This window comes from Suncus etruscus, chromosome X (genome assembly GCF_024139225.1).
Source record: "Suncus etruscus isolate mSunEtr1 chromosome X, mSunEtr1.pri.cur, whole genome shotgun sequence".
NCBI classification, from domain to species: Eukaryota; Metazoa; Chordata; class Mammalia; order Eulipotyphla; family Soricidae; genus Suncus; species Suncus etruscus.
In genome coordinates this window covers 70,523,110-70,540,767 of record NC_064868.1, presented here as the reverse complement: position 1 = coordinate 70,540,767, position 17,658 = coordinate 70,523,110, and the positions used below count along the sequence as shown (strand labels likewise).

Here is a 17,658-nt window from a genome sequence, read left to right as displayed (position 1 = left end):
AGATTACTCTTGCCTCTTTACTCAATGATCACTTCTTTGCAGGCTTGTGGTTCCATGTGCAGTGCGTGGGATTTTACCCATTTTGGCCACTTGCAAAAGTGCCTTACACTCTGTTTTATCTCTCTAGTTCTGAAAATTGTATTCATTTTTAAAACTTATTTTATTTAAACACCATGGTTACAAAGTTGTTCATAATACAGTCAGGTTTCCTTTTCCCAGTTACGAAGTTGTTTGTGGTTTTCAGTCAAAAAATGTACAACACCATCAATGCACATTTCCCCCAACCAATGTCCCCAATTTTCCTCCTGCCCACCCCCACTGCTCTCTCTCTTGCCTGCCTCTGTGGTAGACATTTTCTTCCCACTCTCTCTCTTTATCTCTCTCCATTTTTTTTCTTTTAGAAATTGGTTTGCAATATTGTAACTGTTTTTCTTAAAGACCATATACACTTTCATACTTATCACAGTATTATTTATACTAGCCAAAATATGAAGAAATGAAGAAATATTTTACACACACATACACCCACACAAAGAAATATTCAGACCTTACAAGGAAATTCTGTTGTGTGAAACAACTTGGATGAAAGTTGAAGGCATTTTTCAAAGTGAAAAAATATAAGCAAAATACAAATTGTGTAATATCACCTATATGCGCTTACCAAAGGAAAAATTCTAAGAGAAAATGTACAAAAATTACAATATATGGTGATTTTTAAAAGTTCACATTCATTGTGGGGGAAATGGAGATATATTTGTCAAAATATATAAATTTCTAGTTACAATTTCATGTTATATAAATCTAATATACAGAATGATAGTTTTAGCTAATAACACATTGTTAATACTTGAAAATTGCTAAGAGAGCAAATATTAAATACTCTCATCACTAAAAGTAGTTATTTATGAAACCAGGTGGAAGCATTAGTTGATGTTATAATAGTAGTCATTTTGCAAACTATTAATACATCAGATCAACACTTGTACATGTTAAACTTATGCAAAATTATGTCAAATAGATCTCAATAAAAATGGCAAAAATTCCATTAATGTATGTCAGAATGACACCTGAAAATAATAGGAAATATAAATATTAAATAGCCAGACTCTTAGATAATCAACAATATTTGCTAAAAGCAATATTTTTTGTTTTGGGGTCACAGTCAATAATGCCCAAGGCTTACTCCAGGCTCTGCACTCGGACATCTCTCTTGAAGGTGCTCTGGAAACCATTTGGGGTGCTAGGGATTGAACCCATCATAGCCACATGCAAGGAAAATGCACTTCCCTCTGTACTCTCTCTATCCACTGCTAAAAGCAATTTTTGATTAACTGCTACTTCAGAACCGTTTTATCACTTTACAATCATTACTTCATTTAATCACATCAGATTGGGGCTATGATAGTTCACATCTTCACAATTTATCATGAACACATCTTTTTGTTCCAAGTATTTTCTCAGTACTCTGTTACCAAGTATAGTGGATAGGGTATTTGCCTTGCATGAGGCAGATTCAGGTTCAATCTGTGTGATCCTCAAAGCTCTGCCCAAGTACAGGGCCAGGATTGACCCTGAGTACATCAGGGTGTGGCTCAAAAAATCACACACAAAAATAACATATATTGAATTTTTCCATATAAGTATAGATATCTACAACATTTTAAAGAGCCATGTAAAGTTTCAATGTAAAACATTGCTTACATTGCTAGTTTTAAAATGTGGGCCATTGACAATACTTTCTTCACAAGGGTATCAGATGCACAGATTTGGAGCCTGAGGATTAGCATAGTGTGTAAGGTATTTGCTTTGCAGGTGGCTGACCTGAGTTTGATCCCCAGCATCCCATATGGTCCCCCAGCACCACCAGGAATGATCCCTGAGCACAGAGTCAGGCGAAGTGCCTGAGCATCACAGGGTGTAGCCCAGTTCCCCCCCCCCCCCCGCCAAATACACAGGTTTGTTAACACCCAACTACTTCTTAAGGATAAATTTTCACAAATGGAAATATTGAACAATACATTTTTTACTTTTTAATACTTTTAAAATGTGTCCAAATTACCTCACAATTTGTTTTTGCTCTTTGGGAGGAGACTCACCTGGCCAGTTCAGGGATTACTCCTGGCTCTGCAGTCAGAAATTACTCTTGGCAGGCTTGTGGGACCATATGGGACGCCTAGGATTACACCTGGCTACTTGTAAAGCTGTGCTCACTCCAGCTCAGACTTCACAATATTATAACATATCATCAAAAACATTTGAAAATGTTTCACACCCTCACCCTTATCATATTTAGTGAGAGGTGGCTCTTATCCACTATGGAAACCAACATCACTCCATATGGTTTCATCAAGGCCCTACCATAACCAACCCTGTAATTTTTCTATTATATTTTCTCATTATTTTTTTATTTGGTTGGGGGGTGCTCACATCCAGCAGCACTCAGGGGTTACTCCCAGCTCTGCACTCAGAAATTGCCCCTGGCAGGCTCGGAGGATCGGTCCTGTGTTGGCCACTTGCAAGGCAAACACCCTACCCCTATTTTCTCATTATTTTAAGAGTACTTAACATAATGGTTTACATGGTCACCAGAGCTGATCAATGAAGGTACATTTTCTTAAGACCCTAAAAACAAATATTGTCCCTTTATTCCCAGGATAGGTTCCAGCACTTGTTCAAAGGATCTCTCACATACTTCTGTTATGCCTCCCCTGTGAGGTGGTATCCCTGGATTGTATACTGCCAGAATTGTAGATAACTTACTAACTAGTTTTCCTATCTTCAGTGGCCTATTCTTGTACATGATTTTCTGTTTTAAGTGAAAACAAATTTTACTCTGAGGCACTGTGCAAGGGGAGGGAGAGGAAAAGAAAGTATAGTAACAAGTAATGTGCTCAAAAGACAGCATGGATTTTCTCAAAGGCAGTTTTTCCCAAAGGCAGCTACACAACCCAGCATGAAAGCAGGAAATTGCACATCTCAAGAGGAGATATGCAGGTGACATGCGCTCAGGTACCATGTGTACCTCATACCATCTTCTCTTTATGCTATTATTCAACAGGCTTTGGTGTCTCAGGGATAGAAAGAGCAGCGTTTGGACATCTCAGTTTAGCAATTAACGGTGTTCCACAAATAAAATTTATGCAAAATTCAAGACAGTATTTCCCATCTAAACTCTGCATTCCTGGCAGGCCAACTTTCACTTTTTTGCTTTTTGGGGGGACCACATCTGTGACTCTCAGGGGTTACTCCTGACTAGGCATTCAGAAATCACTCCTGACTCGGGGGAACATATGGGACCCTGGGGGATCGAACTTTGGTCCGTCCTGGTTCAGCCAAGTGCAATGCAAACAGCCCTACCACTGTGCTATTGCTCCAGTCCCCAACTTTCACTCTTGAGCACAATTTCCACCTCTGTGCCTTTTTCCCACTCCTCCCTCCTCCATTAACCTGCCCCATTTCTATCTAGCGCTCATGCCCAGCTCTTATATGCCACCTTTTCTATGAAACCTTTGTTTTATTTTGTTTTGATTTTGGGCCACACTCACTGATGCTCAGGGGTTACTCCTGACTCTGCGCTCAAAAATCGCTCCTTGCTTGGGGGACTATATGGGACAGTGGGGGATCAAACTGCAGTCTGCCTTAGGCCAGCCTCATACAAGGCAAATGCCCTACCGCTGTGCCACCACTCAGACCCCTGAAACCTTCTTATTTTTTGTCACATCCAGCAGTGCTCAGGAATTTCTCCTGACTCTGTGCTCAGGGATCAAGGCTGACCATGCTCAGGGGACCCTATGGGATGCCTTGGATGGAATCCATATTGGCTATGTACAAGAGAAACATCCTGCCCACTGTACCATCTCTCTGACCTCCCTCTGTGAAACCTTTTCTGAGCACTGTAGCCTATAGCAGGTTATGCATTGATGTGAAGTGGCCATAATCAAAGGCTCCTCATTGTTTTTGGCATCTTCCTTGTTTCCATAGATCTTTGCCTTTCTGAAAAGATCATAAACATAATTTTCTTTTCAACGTTTAAAAGACAAATTTATTAATAAAACACAGATCTGATATTAATATATATAAAACAGTACAGACACATATCATATCAAAATTAGTTCTACCAGTTTAGATAGAGGAAAAAGTAGGTGCATCTCCATCTAGGTTAACATAGTGCTATTAGTAAATGCTTTCATTGTGTCAACTAATATTCTTTTGGCATCCTTCAATCTACCTTAGAATAAGCGTAACAACTAGCATCATTATTGATGGCCTGATATCAATTTTTATAAAATAGCAGCTAAAGGTATCTCTGCCATATAAACACCGTAACAACAACAAAAACAAATAAACACATCAAATACATGGTTGTCAAGTTCAAACTAAAAAATGACCATAATATTGTTTGGGACAGATTCCGATTTAGAGTTTGGTCAGTACTTTGAGGACTTTTACTTTCACCACCAAATCAGTGTGATTGGCTAGTGCTTTGATTTTCTTAACACATACTCCTGATTCTTTAAATAAGAAAAAAAGGGAACTTCTGCCGAACTCTTTTCTGGATGAAGAGAGTCCTTCACTTTTTATGTTATCATTTATATTCTCAAATAGGGTGAGAATATTAAGAAGAATCTCCCTGTCCCATTCTTTATTAAAGAGGGAAATCAAATCTGATGGTACTTTGCAAGCAACTAGCTCTCTTGTCATGGCTGGATTTTCAGTAAAGTTTATAATTAGTTTCATAGTCTGAATCTTGGTGAAGTAATTTCCCAGAAATAACAAAGCAAAAAAATCTGGAAAAGAATAGGAAAGCAAATGTTGGTAATGATTGGTCACAGTCATGTTGGTTAACAGTCTTAGTCCAGCCATCTGCACAGCTGAGTCCACACGACAGATCATGGTATCATCACACACTTGACTGATATACACCTTAATCTTGCTCTGATTTTCAGCATTCACACTCAAGTTATTCAGGGCATTGTATGCCTTTTCCCTAATTATTGGGTCTCTTGTTTTGATCATTTTTGCAATAATTGGTAGACCTCCCAAATCACGAATGGCATTTTGGTTAAATGAATATGCTGCATTGTTGCCCAAAGTGACCAAAGACACTTCTTGAATAAATGGATCATTTGTTCTTTCTAGGATGTTAAGAACCCTTTGAAGGTCAGAAGCACCCAGTATATCATCGATTTTATAGGGAAAGTTGAATTTGCCCCTGCGGACTGGCCATGATGTAGCTAAGGTCTTTGTGCTCTTACTTTTGGCCTTTCCCTTAGTTTTTCCACTTGATTTATTCCCAGGCCTAGTCGTATTCTTGGTAGGGTGGCAGCTTCCACCTCTGCCTCCTGGGAAGGGTAAACTTGATGCAAGTGTTCTGGTTCCAGCTGTACCCAGCCTGGTCCCTCTACCAACTTTTGCACTTGCCTGTTCTTTTAGAGTGCTGAAAAGGGCCTTGGCCTTGGCCTCTAGGCCTCCACTCTGGGCTTTCAAGTTGGCTTCCACCTTTGCATTTGAACTATTTTGAAGATGAACACCCACCTCAACCTTGGCTTTTGAGTCACTCTGAAGTCTAGCTCCAGCTCCCACCCCTGCATTAAGTGCTCTCCCAGTCTCAGTTCCAGTCTCTGAATTATCACTAAACTCTTCTTCACTTTCTTCGTCTTCATCATCACCCCAGATTTTCTCACTCTCATCTCTTCCCCAGGTCAGTCTGTATACACAGTAGCAGGCACCAGCCCCTATCACCATACCAGCAGCCACGCAGCCAGCTTCCCTTGTACGGCCCATGCTGGGGCAAATTACTGAACCCCACGCAGAATGGCTTGCCCTGAGTGGGATGAATGCAGTCTTCAGCTACAATTGTCAGGTTTTGCTGCTGCTACTGCTGCAGATACAGCAAGACCTGGGAATAAAAGAAAGACAGGTTTCAGTCTTCTCTTTTTGTGCTTTTATGCAGATATAATTATGCAGACATAATACTAAGTGGTTTGATAGATAAATAACTGATATTTTTATATATCATGGAATTAATTTTGAAAATTGTCCCCACTTTCAGACTCCGAAAACTTGTGCTCATTACTCTACTCTTGTATGCTCAATTTAAGACATCTAATCACTTGCCCCTTCAGAGGTCCTGGGTGCAGGGGCACCTTCAATGATCAAGCAGTTTCTTCCTTCTCTTTCTTGTCTTGAAGTGTACTTCGTCCTGAAAATAAGCATAAAAATAAACATAAAAAAGAGTGGTACAGCTAGGCAATCATGGGTTAGAAAGCAATGAATTGTTTTTATCTCTAAGGTCTGAGATATCTCATTGTTGTTTTGATTCAGGCACTGAAGAAGGTAAAGTGATATGCATGACACTTTTTCAGTAACAGTTTGCAAACCACGATTCCTAAAAGCAAAGGTGGGGAGAGAGAGAAGAAAAGTGTCAGCCACAGAGGCAGGCTGAAAGGAGAGCGCAAGAGGAAAACTGGTGTCGTTGGTGGCAGTAAGTATACACTGGTGAAGGAATGAGTTTTGGAACATCGTGTAACTAAAAATTATCAACAAATTTGTAACTGGGTATTTACTGGTATTGAAAGAAAGAGGTAAAGAAGGAAAGTGTGAAAGACCTAAAGAGCCAAAGGAAGGAAGGAAGGAAGAGAGGGAGAGAGGGAGGCAAGGAAGAAGGGAGGAGAAAAAAAGAAATCTCTCCAATCCTCTTGAATCCCACGCCCTAATTCACAGAATCCAAAATTTCCCACTGAGGTTATGCCCTTCTCTTCATAGTATTATGGAGTTAAAAGAAGTATTTAGTCTTCCAAGGTCTTTTGGCCTTCTTCCAATCATCCACCCACCTCAACCTCCATAAACTCTTCCTCTAAAAGGATGCCACACCCCCTTCTTTATAACAAAATGCAAGGTTAGCGAAGAGACAAGGTCCAGAAGCCAGACCGAGTAAAATATAAGTTCGTATTAAGTCCCCAACCCATCCTAGATTCTTCTACCGTCACCATCTCAGAGGTACCAAGAAACTTCTCCCTCCCTTCCCACCCCTTATACTAACTTCCGCAGCTCTGGAGCAATTTCCTTCCTCCCTCGTCATCAGTTTCTGCCTCCAAAATGCTAAAAACTGACAGCTGTGGGGCTTGGAGCTTTGTGGACAAACCCCAAGGGCATTGTACATCAAAGAATAAATCTGGGTCCAGGTGTTCCCCACCTCCGGACCCAAGATTCTTGTCATACCCTCTCCCCTCCCAGTCTAGTGAAAAACAAGGTTCAAAACGATGTGAAAGAGGTGTTTAGATCTTTGGGTCCACTTGAGTTTGCAGTTTCCCCCCTTCTCCACCTTCACGTTCCCCCAAACCCTACTATCCCCTAACTCTAACTTAATTGGTTTCTGATCTTCAAAGGAGTTTCACCCTTTGATTCCCCACCCACCCAAGCCGCCTTTCTAAGGACTCCATTGACCTCAGACACCTCCCTGCAGAGCGTCCTCCCAACTAGGTCTCCAGTTACCTCTGCGGTCCGCCATTTTACCAGGAAAAAACACCACACCCCTTTCGACCCAACTAGCCAGGGGAGAGGCGGGGCGAGGGAGTAGAGAAAACCTGAAAAGCTAAGTTATCTAAGATATCTAAAATCTAAGAGATCTCTTCTGTCCCCCTCCCCTTAGTTTCACCGCAGTGGCCAGTCTCTCTTTTTTTTTCTTTCTTTTTTCCTGCATGCATTGTCATTCTTTTCCTGCATAAACCTGCAGGGAGGCAGTAGGAGTCAGCAAAGGAGGAAAGGCTTTCTTTCATCCACCCCCACCCCCACCCCTACCGAGGACCGCCAAGGGCCATCTCACCTTTACATCAAGCTACAGGAATACAGAACCGATTCTTTTTTTTTTCTTCTTCCTTTGCAGGATGTCGTGCAGAGAGCCCTTCTGAAAGGCGTGAGAATGAGTCAGACGCACAGCCCCACTTGGTATGAATCCTAATGTCTGCCCGACCCTATCTATGGCAAGCTCTAGCTGCCAAACGTTTTCCCCTGGCTGAGCTGGAGGAGCTCCCGGAATCTGCCCCCGCCCTCCTCCACTCTCCCACCCTCAAAGTCAACCATTTTTGTTCTTGGAAGGGCCGGTGGATGTGAAAAGAAAAAAGGAAAAAAAGCCTTTGTCCCTTTTCGGCTTCTACACCCCCTCCACCCACACCGCAGGGAATCTACAGGAATCTCCCATGCACACACAGACCTGCTGGATTCCGGTGTTCAGCTCGCCAGCCCTCGAGGCAAAAGGGAGATTGCAATCGCCCCCCCCCCCCCAAAAAGCAGGATTAGAAAGAAATCCGCACACGTTTGCTCCTGCTCACGTGAGGGCTACGTCACCCATGAGCTCAGGACCCCAATTACCACTCCTACTACCAGCGAGCCAGCAGCTGGTCTTCCTCTTTTCCCCCAGCAACATCAGGTCCTGTCACTCATTTTCCGCTCTATCCCAGAAACCCAAAGTAACTCTTCATGTGATTGGGATTTGGGATGTGGGGTGTGTGTGTGTGTGTGTGTGTGTGTGTGTGTGTGTGTGTGTGTGTGTGTGTGTGTGTGTTTTGGTTAGCCATGAGAGAAGGCATCTGTTGGTCTTTTTTTTTTTAATTTCGTTCTTTTCTTAGAGGAATTATTTCCATGATTTGCTCCCTACATATTTCTACCCCATTTCCAAACATCACCGTGGGCTCTATACAAAATAGAATACAAGGTCTCAGAAAAGGAACGGGAGTGTCATATGTTTTTAAATATTTCTGCTAGTTTTTAACTCATTGGTGCATTGCTTGTCTATTGAGAAAATAAAATATTTTCATTTGAATGAAGAATGTTAGGGTGCCCAAATGGTCTCAATCATTTCATCATATTTATTTTATAACATAATATAGTATATAATGTTATATATTTATTTATGTAATTATATATTATTATATTAACATAATTGACTATATTATATAGTAATAAGCATTAATATGCTTGTATTGATAATTTATACAATATGATTAAAATATATTAATATATTGCATAAAATATAACAACATTTATTTATAGCAAGGAAATGTTTCTACTGGCTATAGTCAAATAGCAGCATTCAGATAATGTTGATCTTTTTATATTGAAAAGTGGATTTTTAAGGCATGATCTCTATAAATCAGTCCACAGAGATGACTGTTCACATAATAATGGCTATCCATGTAAACCTAATAGATGCGAATGATCTATTACTTTTTTCTATTTTTTATGAACTTGCAATTTGATAAAAGAAAAACTCCAATCTGTCTTCTTTGGTTAAATAAAGACATTTATTTGATATCCAAAAGTCTTGGATCACTACTTGTGAACTTCTTCTAGTTTGATGCCTTTTGAAACACCTGTCTTTGGATGGCATTTCACTCTTCTGAGGGATGTGGAAACAGTCTGTTCCTTCCTGCTTTATCAAAAGGGACTGAAGAAAAATGCTGCCTTTCCTCTGCTCCCACATTCCAGAATCTCTCACTGACTGCATTCATATACCTAATTCTGTTGCTCACTCCAAAATTATCTGTGAACAAGTATCCAAGGCCGTAAGTGCTGTTACTCACGTGACAAGTATAAAAAAGAGCCTTGGACTTCTCTCCTTCCCCAAATTCTCATGGAGATAAGTGAGGGTGCAAAGAAGAGACCAGTATTCCCACACCAACACCCGGTGTTTTCTTATGAAAATAGTCTTCCCCAGAAGCCTGGAGAGGTACCTACTGAAGAAAGCACTCATGCTTGTTTTCTCCTGTCTACATGCACAATGCCTGAGTGTCCCTTTCTCTTAATACTATTGATGCTTGCCAGAGATGAAACCTGATGGTTCTCTTACCTCTGGCCTCCTAAGAGCAGGATACCCAGAAAGAGCCTTGCATTACTTAAGGGTGACAATCTGTGGTCCATAATACTTAAGTACCCTTCAACCAACTGTATGTTAGGGACTCTTCCATGGATCATACCGATTAACATAGAGTAGGTTATCTCTTTGTTTAACCTGAAACTACTTTCAAAGTTGTGTGTATCTCATTTTAGTAAGAGCCCAGCCATTCCCAGTATCAGATTCTCAAGTCATCCATTACTTCAAATGAAAGATAACAAAGAATGAATAGCTCAGGGAAACAGCTGTAGTCCCTGGGAGATGTCTCAAAGGAATGGAATACATATTTTGTATACCAGGTACCTGCAGGAATGACCCTGAGAATTTCTGCCTGTGAGTCTCCAAATTATGTGTGTGTATCTCTCTCCCTACTTCTCTCTTATACATACTCATTCAAAAACTTTTACTTTACTTTTATTTTTTCTTACTAATCTTTGGTTTACAATATTATGGAAATATGAATTTAACTTTACAATTATTTCGATGTGTTTGGTTTGAGGACTACACCTGGTGTTACTCAGTGCTTACTCCTAATTACACTCAAGTATAGCTCCTGAAAGATCAGTCAACTTTATGGTAGGCCAGAGACTGACCTTGGATCATATACATGCCAGCAATTACCCTATCCATACTACTATATCTCTAGTCCTGCTGCATACTTCTATATAAGTGTATTTGTCATGACTCATCTCTAAAATTATAGTGTCATCCCACCACCAGGTAAAATACTCCTTCATTTCTTTCACACACCCTTAATTTTCCTTCTTGTAACCAACATTGTCTTCACTGATATGGTGGTATATTTTTTTCATATTTTTTATATTTTTATTTATTTAAACATCTTGATTACAAATATGATTGTGATTAGGTTTCAGTCATGTAAATAACACCTCCCATCTCCAGTGCAACATTCCCACCACCAATGTCCCAAAGCTCCCTCCATCCCAACCCCCCCACCTGTACTCTAGACAGGTTTTCCAGTCCCCTCATTCAATCTTTTTTTTAATATATTTTTAAGTAACATGATCATATTTGGGTTACAGTCATAACCAGAACACCCCCCTTCACCAGTATAACATTACTCCCTTCCCCCTTCCCATCCCCTGCCTGTATTCGAGACAGGAATTCTACTACAATTGTTTTTAAGTTCAGTAAGTTGTATTTTTTTTCCTTAAAGGAAAAAAGTAAAAAAAAAAAAAAAGTAAAGGTGTGATAGTAGCAATTGCCATTGTTTGCATAGGTCCAGAAAAATGGGGAAAATGGAAAAAAATCCTTGATCTGATTACTACAAAGGCCTCACCTCAGTTTATTGGCATAAGACAGACTCTGGGTTCCAGGCAAACCAGTCCATCCAACTCCAGTCATTCTCAAGGTCCCGATGAAACTTTTTCACACTTTAGCTGTTGTTGGTATCAGATTATTATATTTAAAGAACCTGGATTCTGTACATTACTTTCATTGATGTCAGGCTGATGTGGAGCATCCTCTAGTTTCAGCATACCATTAAATGCAGAGCGATCTGCCCTGCATGCAGACTGTTGCTGAGTTGTCGGTATTGAAATATATGGATATCATTGTGCTTCATCTGCTAGTCATTTTCTGAACATTGTCCATGTGCTCCTTTTATTCCTTTGCTCTCTCACTCCCATCTCTTGTTACCACACATTTAACCATTTTCTGTACTGATGATTTTTGTTTTGGCCAAGGTGGATTACATATCTTTCACAGTAATTTTTGGGTGGAGTCTGAAGCTTCAGCAGGCAATATGTCATGGCAAGGTTTCATGCTGTAGGCTTTTTGGCCAAGATAAAGTGAAGATGCAGCCTCGGTTGCCCCCCACAGCCTTCTCTCTCCTTCTTCCCCATCCCAGGGTTATTCCTGGACACCTGCTCAGGGTCCCAGCAAGTGGGTTCCAGTGAGATGCAATTTAAAAGAGACCCCAGGTTTCCTTGTTCGTGCAAGGGGCTGGGAGGGGACTGCTGAACTTTCAACTTCCAGCAATTAGGAAGCAAAAGCCTCTCGGGGAGTCGGAAGCTTCAGCAGGCAACAAGTGGAGGACATGGCTCCAAGCTCTCTTCGTTTGCTGGTGTATTTTTAATTAAAAACATTTTAGCAAGCTATTATCTACTAGGGATAAGAACTTATACTTTAAAAAAAAGAAAAAATAGAATTTATACTTTTTAAAAGACAGGGACATCTCCCACCATGAATGTATGTCATATGGAACCAACCTAGACTCCAGGGAAATAGACACCGACCATCCAGCCTTGACTCCTGGATCCCAGACATAGAAATGACAGAGTTCTTCACAACAGCTTCAGAAATTAAATCCCCTCCAGGGCATTCATAATGCTGCTATGCATATGCTGCTATGTAAGCCAACATACACCAGTTCTAAACTGATAACCTGACGAGGAAATGGGAACAACTAGATCTAAGAGCAAGTTATCCTTCCTCACAAGCCAACGATAAGACAAAATCAAAAGACATGTCACCCTTTGATCTGTGCAAAAACCAAGATTGCTATATACAGATGACTGGTTGTTGCAACCAGGACTAGACAGTACGCATCCCGGAACCAACAACAACAACAACAACAACAAAAAGCTTTAACCTAGCTTTTGGTCTACAATCTGTTCAACAAACAAGATCTCCAATTCCAGAGGTCTGACTGAGACAACCGCAAGTGAACGGGTCTTCCAGAAACATAACGAAAGACTCTATCCCAGGCTCCATCCTAGGAGCAACATAATGACCAAGAACACCAACTACAGAAGATGAATTAAAACGACACTGAAGAAGCAGAACTGCTAGAACCACAAAGAAAGCCTTCATCATAAGCTCCATTCCTTGAGCTGCACAGTCACCAAGATCTCTAGATACAGAGGTCTGATTTTACCATCCTTGACGAAGCAGGAGTCTTCCATACACCACAAAAGCACCGAGGAAAGAGTAAATGATCATGCAAGGAGTCTATAGTTAATCCCATGGCAGTATACTTCAGGTGTGGAGAAACCCTGTATCCCCTAGGTCAAGGGAATTCCCTCTGTAATATCTCCAATAGTTACTGTGCCTATGCAGGAGGAAAAAAGAAAAAAAAAGAAAAAAGCACAAAATAATCATTTTTCCACATATATATTTATTGATGGATCTATTGTTTTTTGACGTCCTTATTTTGGTGTAGATATTGAAGTTGATGTCTCCTTTTTTATTTTATTTTATTTTATCTTATCTTATCTTTCTCTTTCTTTTTGCATTCCGGCATGATTTGATTTCAGAAACGAGACTATTGTGTGGTGCTTGTCTTTATTACTGTAGTGCTCACTGGATATTTAATTTGACATTTCTTTTTGTATTGTAATGGTGTTTCAATTACCTTTTTCATGTCCTCTCTCAAACTGAGGTTGATAACCACTAGAAGGACTCTGCCCATTTTTAGCATATTTTAATTTTTTTTATTTTTTTCTTCTTATTCTTTACCCCAATTCTATTGCTTTTCTTTCCCTCAAACAAAACCACATAACTCCATTTATCTAGCTCAGCCTCTCAAATAGAGGGAGAAACAAGGGAGGGCACCAGGATCAAACAGATATATGATCACTGATAGTAAGCTAGACAAAGAGGGTACCACCTACTCTAGCAGCCCAGGGGGTGATGGTGGGGGATATAGGTTGCAGAAAGGAACGGGAAAGGGGGGAGGACAAATTTGGTTGTGGGTATTCCCCTGATTCAATGTTAATATGTACCTAAAATATTACTGTGAAAGGTATGTAAGCCGCTATGATCAAAATTAAAAAAAAACATTTTAGGGAACAAAAGTTGTTAAAAATAAATCAAAATCTTAGAAATCCAACCAGAAACTGAAAAAAAATTATAGGAAGCATGTGCCAAGATTAGAACCTCGGGGCTGGGTGGTGGCGCTAGAGGTAAGGTGCCTGCCTTACTTGTGCTAGCCTTGGACGGACCGTGGTTCGGTCCCCCGGCGTCCCATATGGTCCCTCAAGCCAGGAGCGACTTCTGAGCGCATAGCCAGGAGTAACCCCTGAGTGTCACCGGGTGTGGCCCAAAAACCAAAAAAAAAGATTAGAACCTCAAAGGATCTTTAATGATCTGAAACAACTAGTAAAGGCAACAGAATAAAAATAAGCAAATTTTGGGTCTGAAGCCATAGCACAATGGTAGGGCATCTGTCTTGCACACGGCCAACCAGGGACAGACCCAGGTTCGATTTCTCGCATCCCATATGGTCCCCAAGTCTGCCAGGAGTGATTTCTGAGCACAGAGCCAGGAGTAATCCCCAAACATCACTGGGTGTGACCCCAGACCAAAAAACATGTGACTATATCAAATTCAAGAGTTTCTGGATGGCAAAAGAAACACAAGCTAAAACTAAAAGACAGCTAATTGAATGGGAAAAGATATTAATATTCAATACTTCAGATAAAAGCCTAATATCCAAGATATATAAAGTATAACAAGGATCAGCAATAACAAATTAAAAAAATCCTACCAAAAGTGGGAGAGGAAATGAACAGGCCTTTCTATGAGGAAGGCAAGAGTGTCACCAATAGGCACATGAATATTGCTCAGCATCACTTATTAGGGAAATCCAAGTCAAGTCAATAATGAGATAGCATCTCACATCAATGACAATGATACTTATCAAAATAGTAGGAACAATCTGCTGGTAGAGATGTGGTGAGAAAGGAACTCTCATCCACTCCTGGTGGGAATGTTGTCTGGTTAAACCCCTGTGAAAAACTTATGCAGAGTTTTTAGTAAACTTAGAATTGAGCTGCCATGTGACTCAGCTGGCCTACTGCCTATGGTGGCAGAGGCCTGATAAGGTGAGACAGAAGCAGGCAGTGAAAGGGAAAGAGTTGAAGACTCTTGGCAGCGTCCCAGATGCTATGGTCTACCATCTTTCCTCTACCAGAGGTGACTTTTGCGAGGACCTAGGTGGACCTCTAACCTGCAGCAGCTTATCAAGAAGACACCAGCAGCCTAATACAGAAGGTGAAGATGGAGAAGATGAAGGATCCAAGACCAGCTGAAGACTGGCTGAGAAGAAGCTGCTTTCGAAACTTCTTGCACCCAGTTACCTCCAAAAATTAACTTTCTCCTAGGCTAAACTCTTGACCCTATTTTCATCTGTCACTATATTTCTGGTTAAATTGTGTTTTATTTATATGGATCTTTTTGTTTTATTCTAAGCCCCATTGCAAACAGAAAATTGTGTATCTAACTTTAATATCTAGCTTTAATATTTGTTTGCACAATTCTGGGGAAATGCATGTTAGAGTTTTGAAAGTTCTCACCTAGCCTAGTGAATGTTTCCCAATTGCTATGATGTTATATTCTGTATCTTATGTAGCATCTTATTTTCAAACTGTATTATCTGCAGAGATGTTCTTGTGATTTTCTTTAGAGAAGCATATGAAAAGATACTTGGGTGTTCTAGACTTATGAACAGTGCTTGGTGTAATAATACAAAAAAGGTGAAGAATGTGGGTATCCCCTCCCCCAACTTCTTATTTATCCCACCTGAATGTTCAGAACCACCCACACCTGGAAAGCCGGTAGAGGAGTCTACCTGGGGGAAGAGGCAATAAGAAAGAGAGTTAGAAAGAGAAGAGAAAGGCAGCAAGGAAGCCTGGAGAGCGGCTGAAAGAAAATAGAGGCAGGAGGGATCATAGAGCAGCAGGAAAGAAGCTGCTTAGTTTAGAAGCCATGTGGCACATGGAGGTTAGGGCCTTATAATAAAGCTGGATTTCTCCTGAAACTTCACCTGCTTTTTGAATTTCTCCACCATCACTTTGCAATCTTCAGACCCGCCAGGCCATAGGGACTGCAGGAGCCAGGTCGAGCCGAGAGAGGCCTCACCCACCAACATTTAGGGCACATTTATTTATATTTAACCAATAATATATACACACAATGGAATACTATGCAGCGGCAGGGAATGATGCAGTCACCCAATTTGCTGGCTGGAACTGGAAGATATCATGTTGAGTGAAACTAGAAGAAAAAGAAACACAGGTTGCTCGCACTTATCTGTGGTATATAAAATAACTGTGTTAAAAATATAATGCAGTAAAGGAGGGATGACTAACTCACACTTGACCCCAGAGCTTAGTAAGAAGGATGGAGAAGTCAACATAAATCAAGGAGGAAATGGAAAGATGAAAAAGGAAGTAACAGGGGTCTTGACGTCTGTTATATTGTGAGGGTGGGAGACTTGTATAGCTATACTTCCAAATCATATACCTAACAACACTGAAAACATGAGATGTAAACTGAAGACAATGAACTTTGAGTGTGCTGTCAAAGTTGAAGGCAGGAATTGTGGTTGGAGGATCAGGGAAGATGATCAGAATTTGGGAGCACTGGTGATGGGAGTTGACACTGGTGATTAGATTGAAATATATGCCCAAATTCAGCTATCAATAATTCTGTAATTCTCTGTTCTTCAGTTAGTAAAAGTTATTTTTAGAAAACATGTAAGGGGAAGGAGCAGAAAAAACTTGGGACAATGGTAAAGGATTTTTGACACTCTGGTGGGTATGGTTGTGGCAACACTACAATTATAAAACAATAATATGAATACTATTGTAAGCCATGGTACCTCAATGAAAATAACTTGGAAAATGTTATAAGGGTAAAAACAATACAGAAATGTACAGAATGGAAAATGAAAGTTGCCTGAAATGTGTGCCACAACCAGCCACTTTTAACCAATTTCTACCTTTCTTCATGGAACTATAAATAAATGTATGCACATTTATAAGTCATCTTCCAATATGAATAATATAAACAGTAAAACATGACTTCTAGTGGTATAAATTGTAATAAGTCTTTACTTTGATAACTAGCATAGTTAAAGATTGAGTTTCCCTTTCAAATTTTATAATATTTAAGAAATTTTTTATTTTTTAGGTAAGCCACACTTATCATTAATTTTACTCATTAATTTTATTCCCACTTTGTTACTCTGTCGATGATTTTCCTTTTATGAATTTATTTTAACCAAATTATTGCCTAGGAAAAATTAATTATTGCATATTTATTTATAGCAATCTTTTTTTGTTTGTTTTTTGGGGCCACATCTGGTGGTGCTCAGGGGTTACTCCTGGCTCTGTGCTCAGAAATCACTCCTGGCAGGCATGTGGGATGCTGGGATTCGAATCACCGTTGGCCCTGGGTCGAATGCTTGCAAGGCAAACGCTCTACCACTATGTTCTCTCTCCAGCCCCACTAGCAATCTTCCTTAGTATTTATAAATTGTTCAGTTGACATCTTTTTTGTGCTGTCAAAATACCAGTCTTTAATCATCTTATTCAAATTTTTATGTTTTGAAATTATACTGCTGAATAATATATTCTTCTTATGCAATATTAATTTTAATATTGATTTACAATTAAGGAACATTTGATGATATTTTGTTTTGCTCTGTTTTGGTTCATTTTTTTTTGCAGGGGAGAACATCTGGCTGTATTCGGGGCTTTCTCCTTCCTGGCAGGTCTTAGGGACCATATGTTGTATCAGCCAAGCCAAATCTGAGTTACATACCAGACAAGCTCTTTATCTATTGTACTCTTCTGAGATCCCTTTGATGACATTTTAAAAATGCCATATAAGATAATTAATCTTACTATACTATGTTATTCATCTGTCAATGGAATTTACAAAGTCAAAATAATGCTATCAACTTAAATAAAATATGAATACAACAAGTAGAAATTATGAAAATAGGGATCAGAGAAATA

At 39.9% G+C, this 17,658-nt stretch overlaps 1 protein-coding gene across 2 annotated transcripts in view; it reads right to left on the bottom strand.

Moving 5' to 3' along the window:
• Positions 1 to 4,133: 4,133 nt before the first annotated feature.
• The window catches only part of ARMCX1 (armadillo repeat containing X-linked 1), a 46,809-nt gene continuing 33,284 nt past the window's right edge, over positions 4,134 to 17,658 (bottom strand). For both annotated transcript variants that reach the window (XM_049766611.1, XM_049766612.1), the window contains 3 exons: positions 7,826 to 7,903; positions 6,118 to 6,202; positions 4,134 to 5,899 (listed from right to left, as the gene is read on the bottom strand). In XM_049766611.1, coding sequence (XP_049622568.1) covers positions 4,417 to 5,784 — 1,368 coding nt within the window. In that variant the 5' untranslated portion in view covers positions 5,785 to 5,899; positions 6,118 to 6,202; positions 7,826 to 7,903 and the 3' untranslated portion in view covers positions 4,134 to 4,416. The remainder of the gene's footprint in view (positions 5,900 to 6,117; positions 6,203 to 7,825; positions 7,904 to 17,658) is intronic.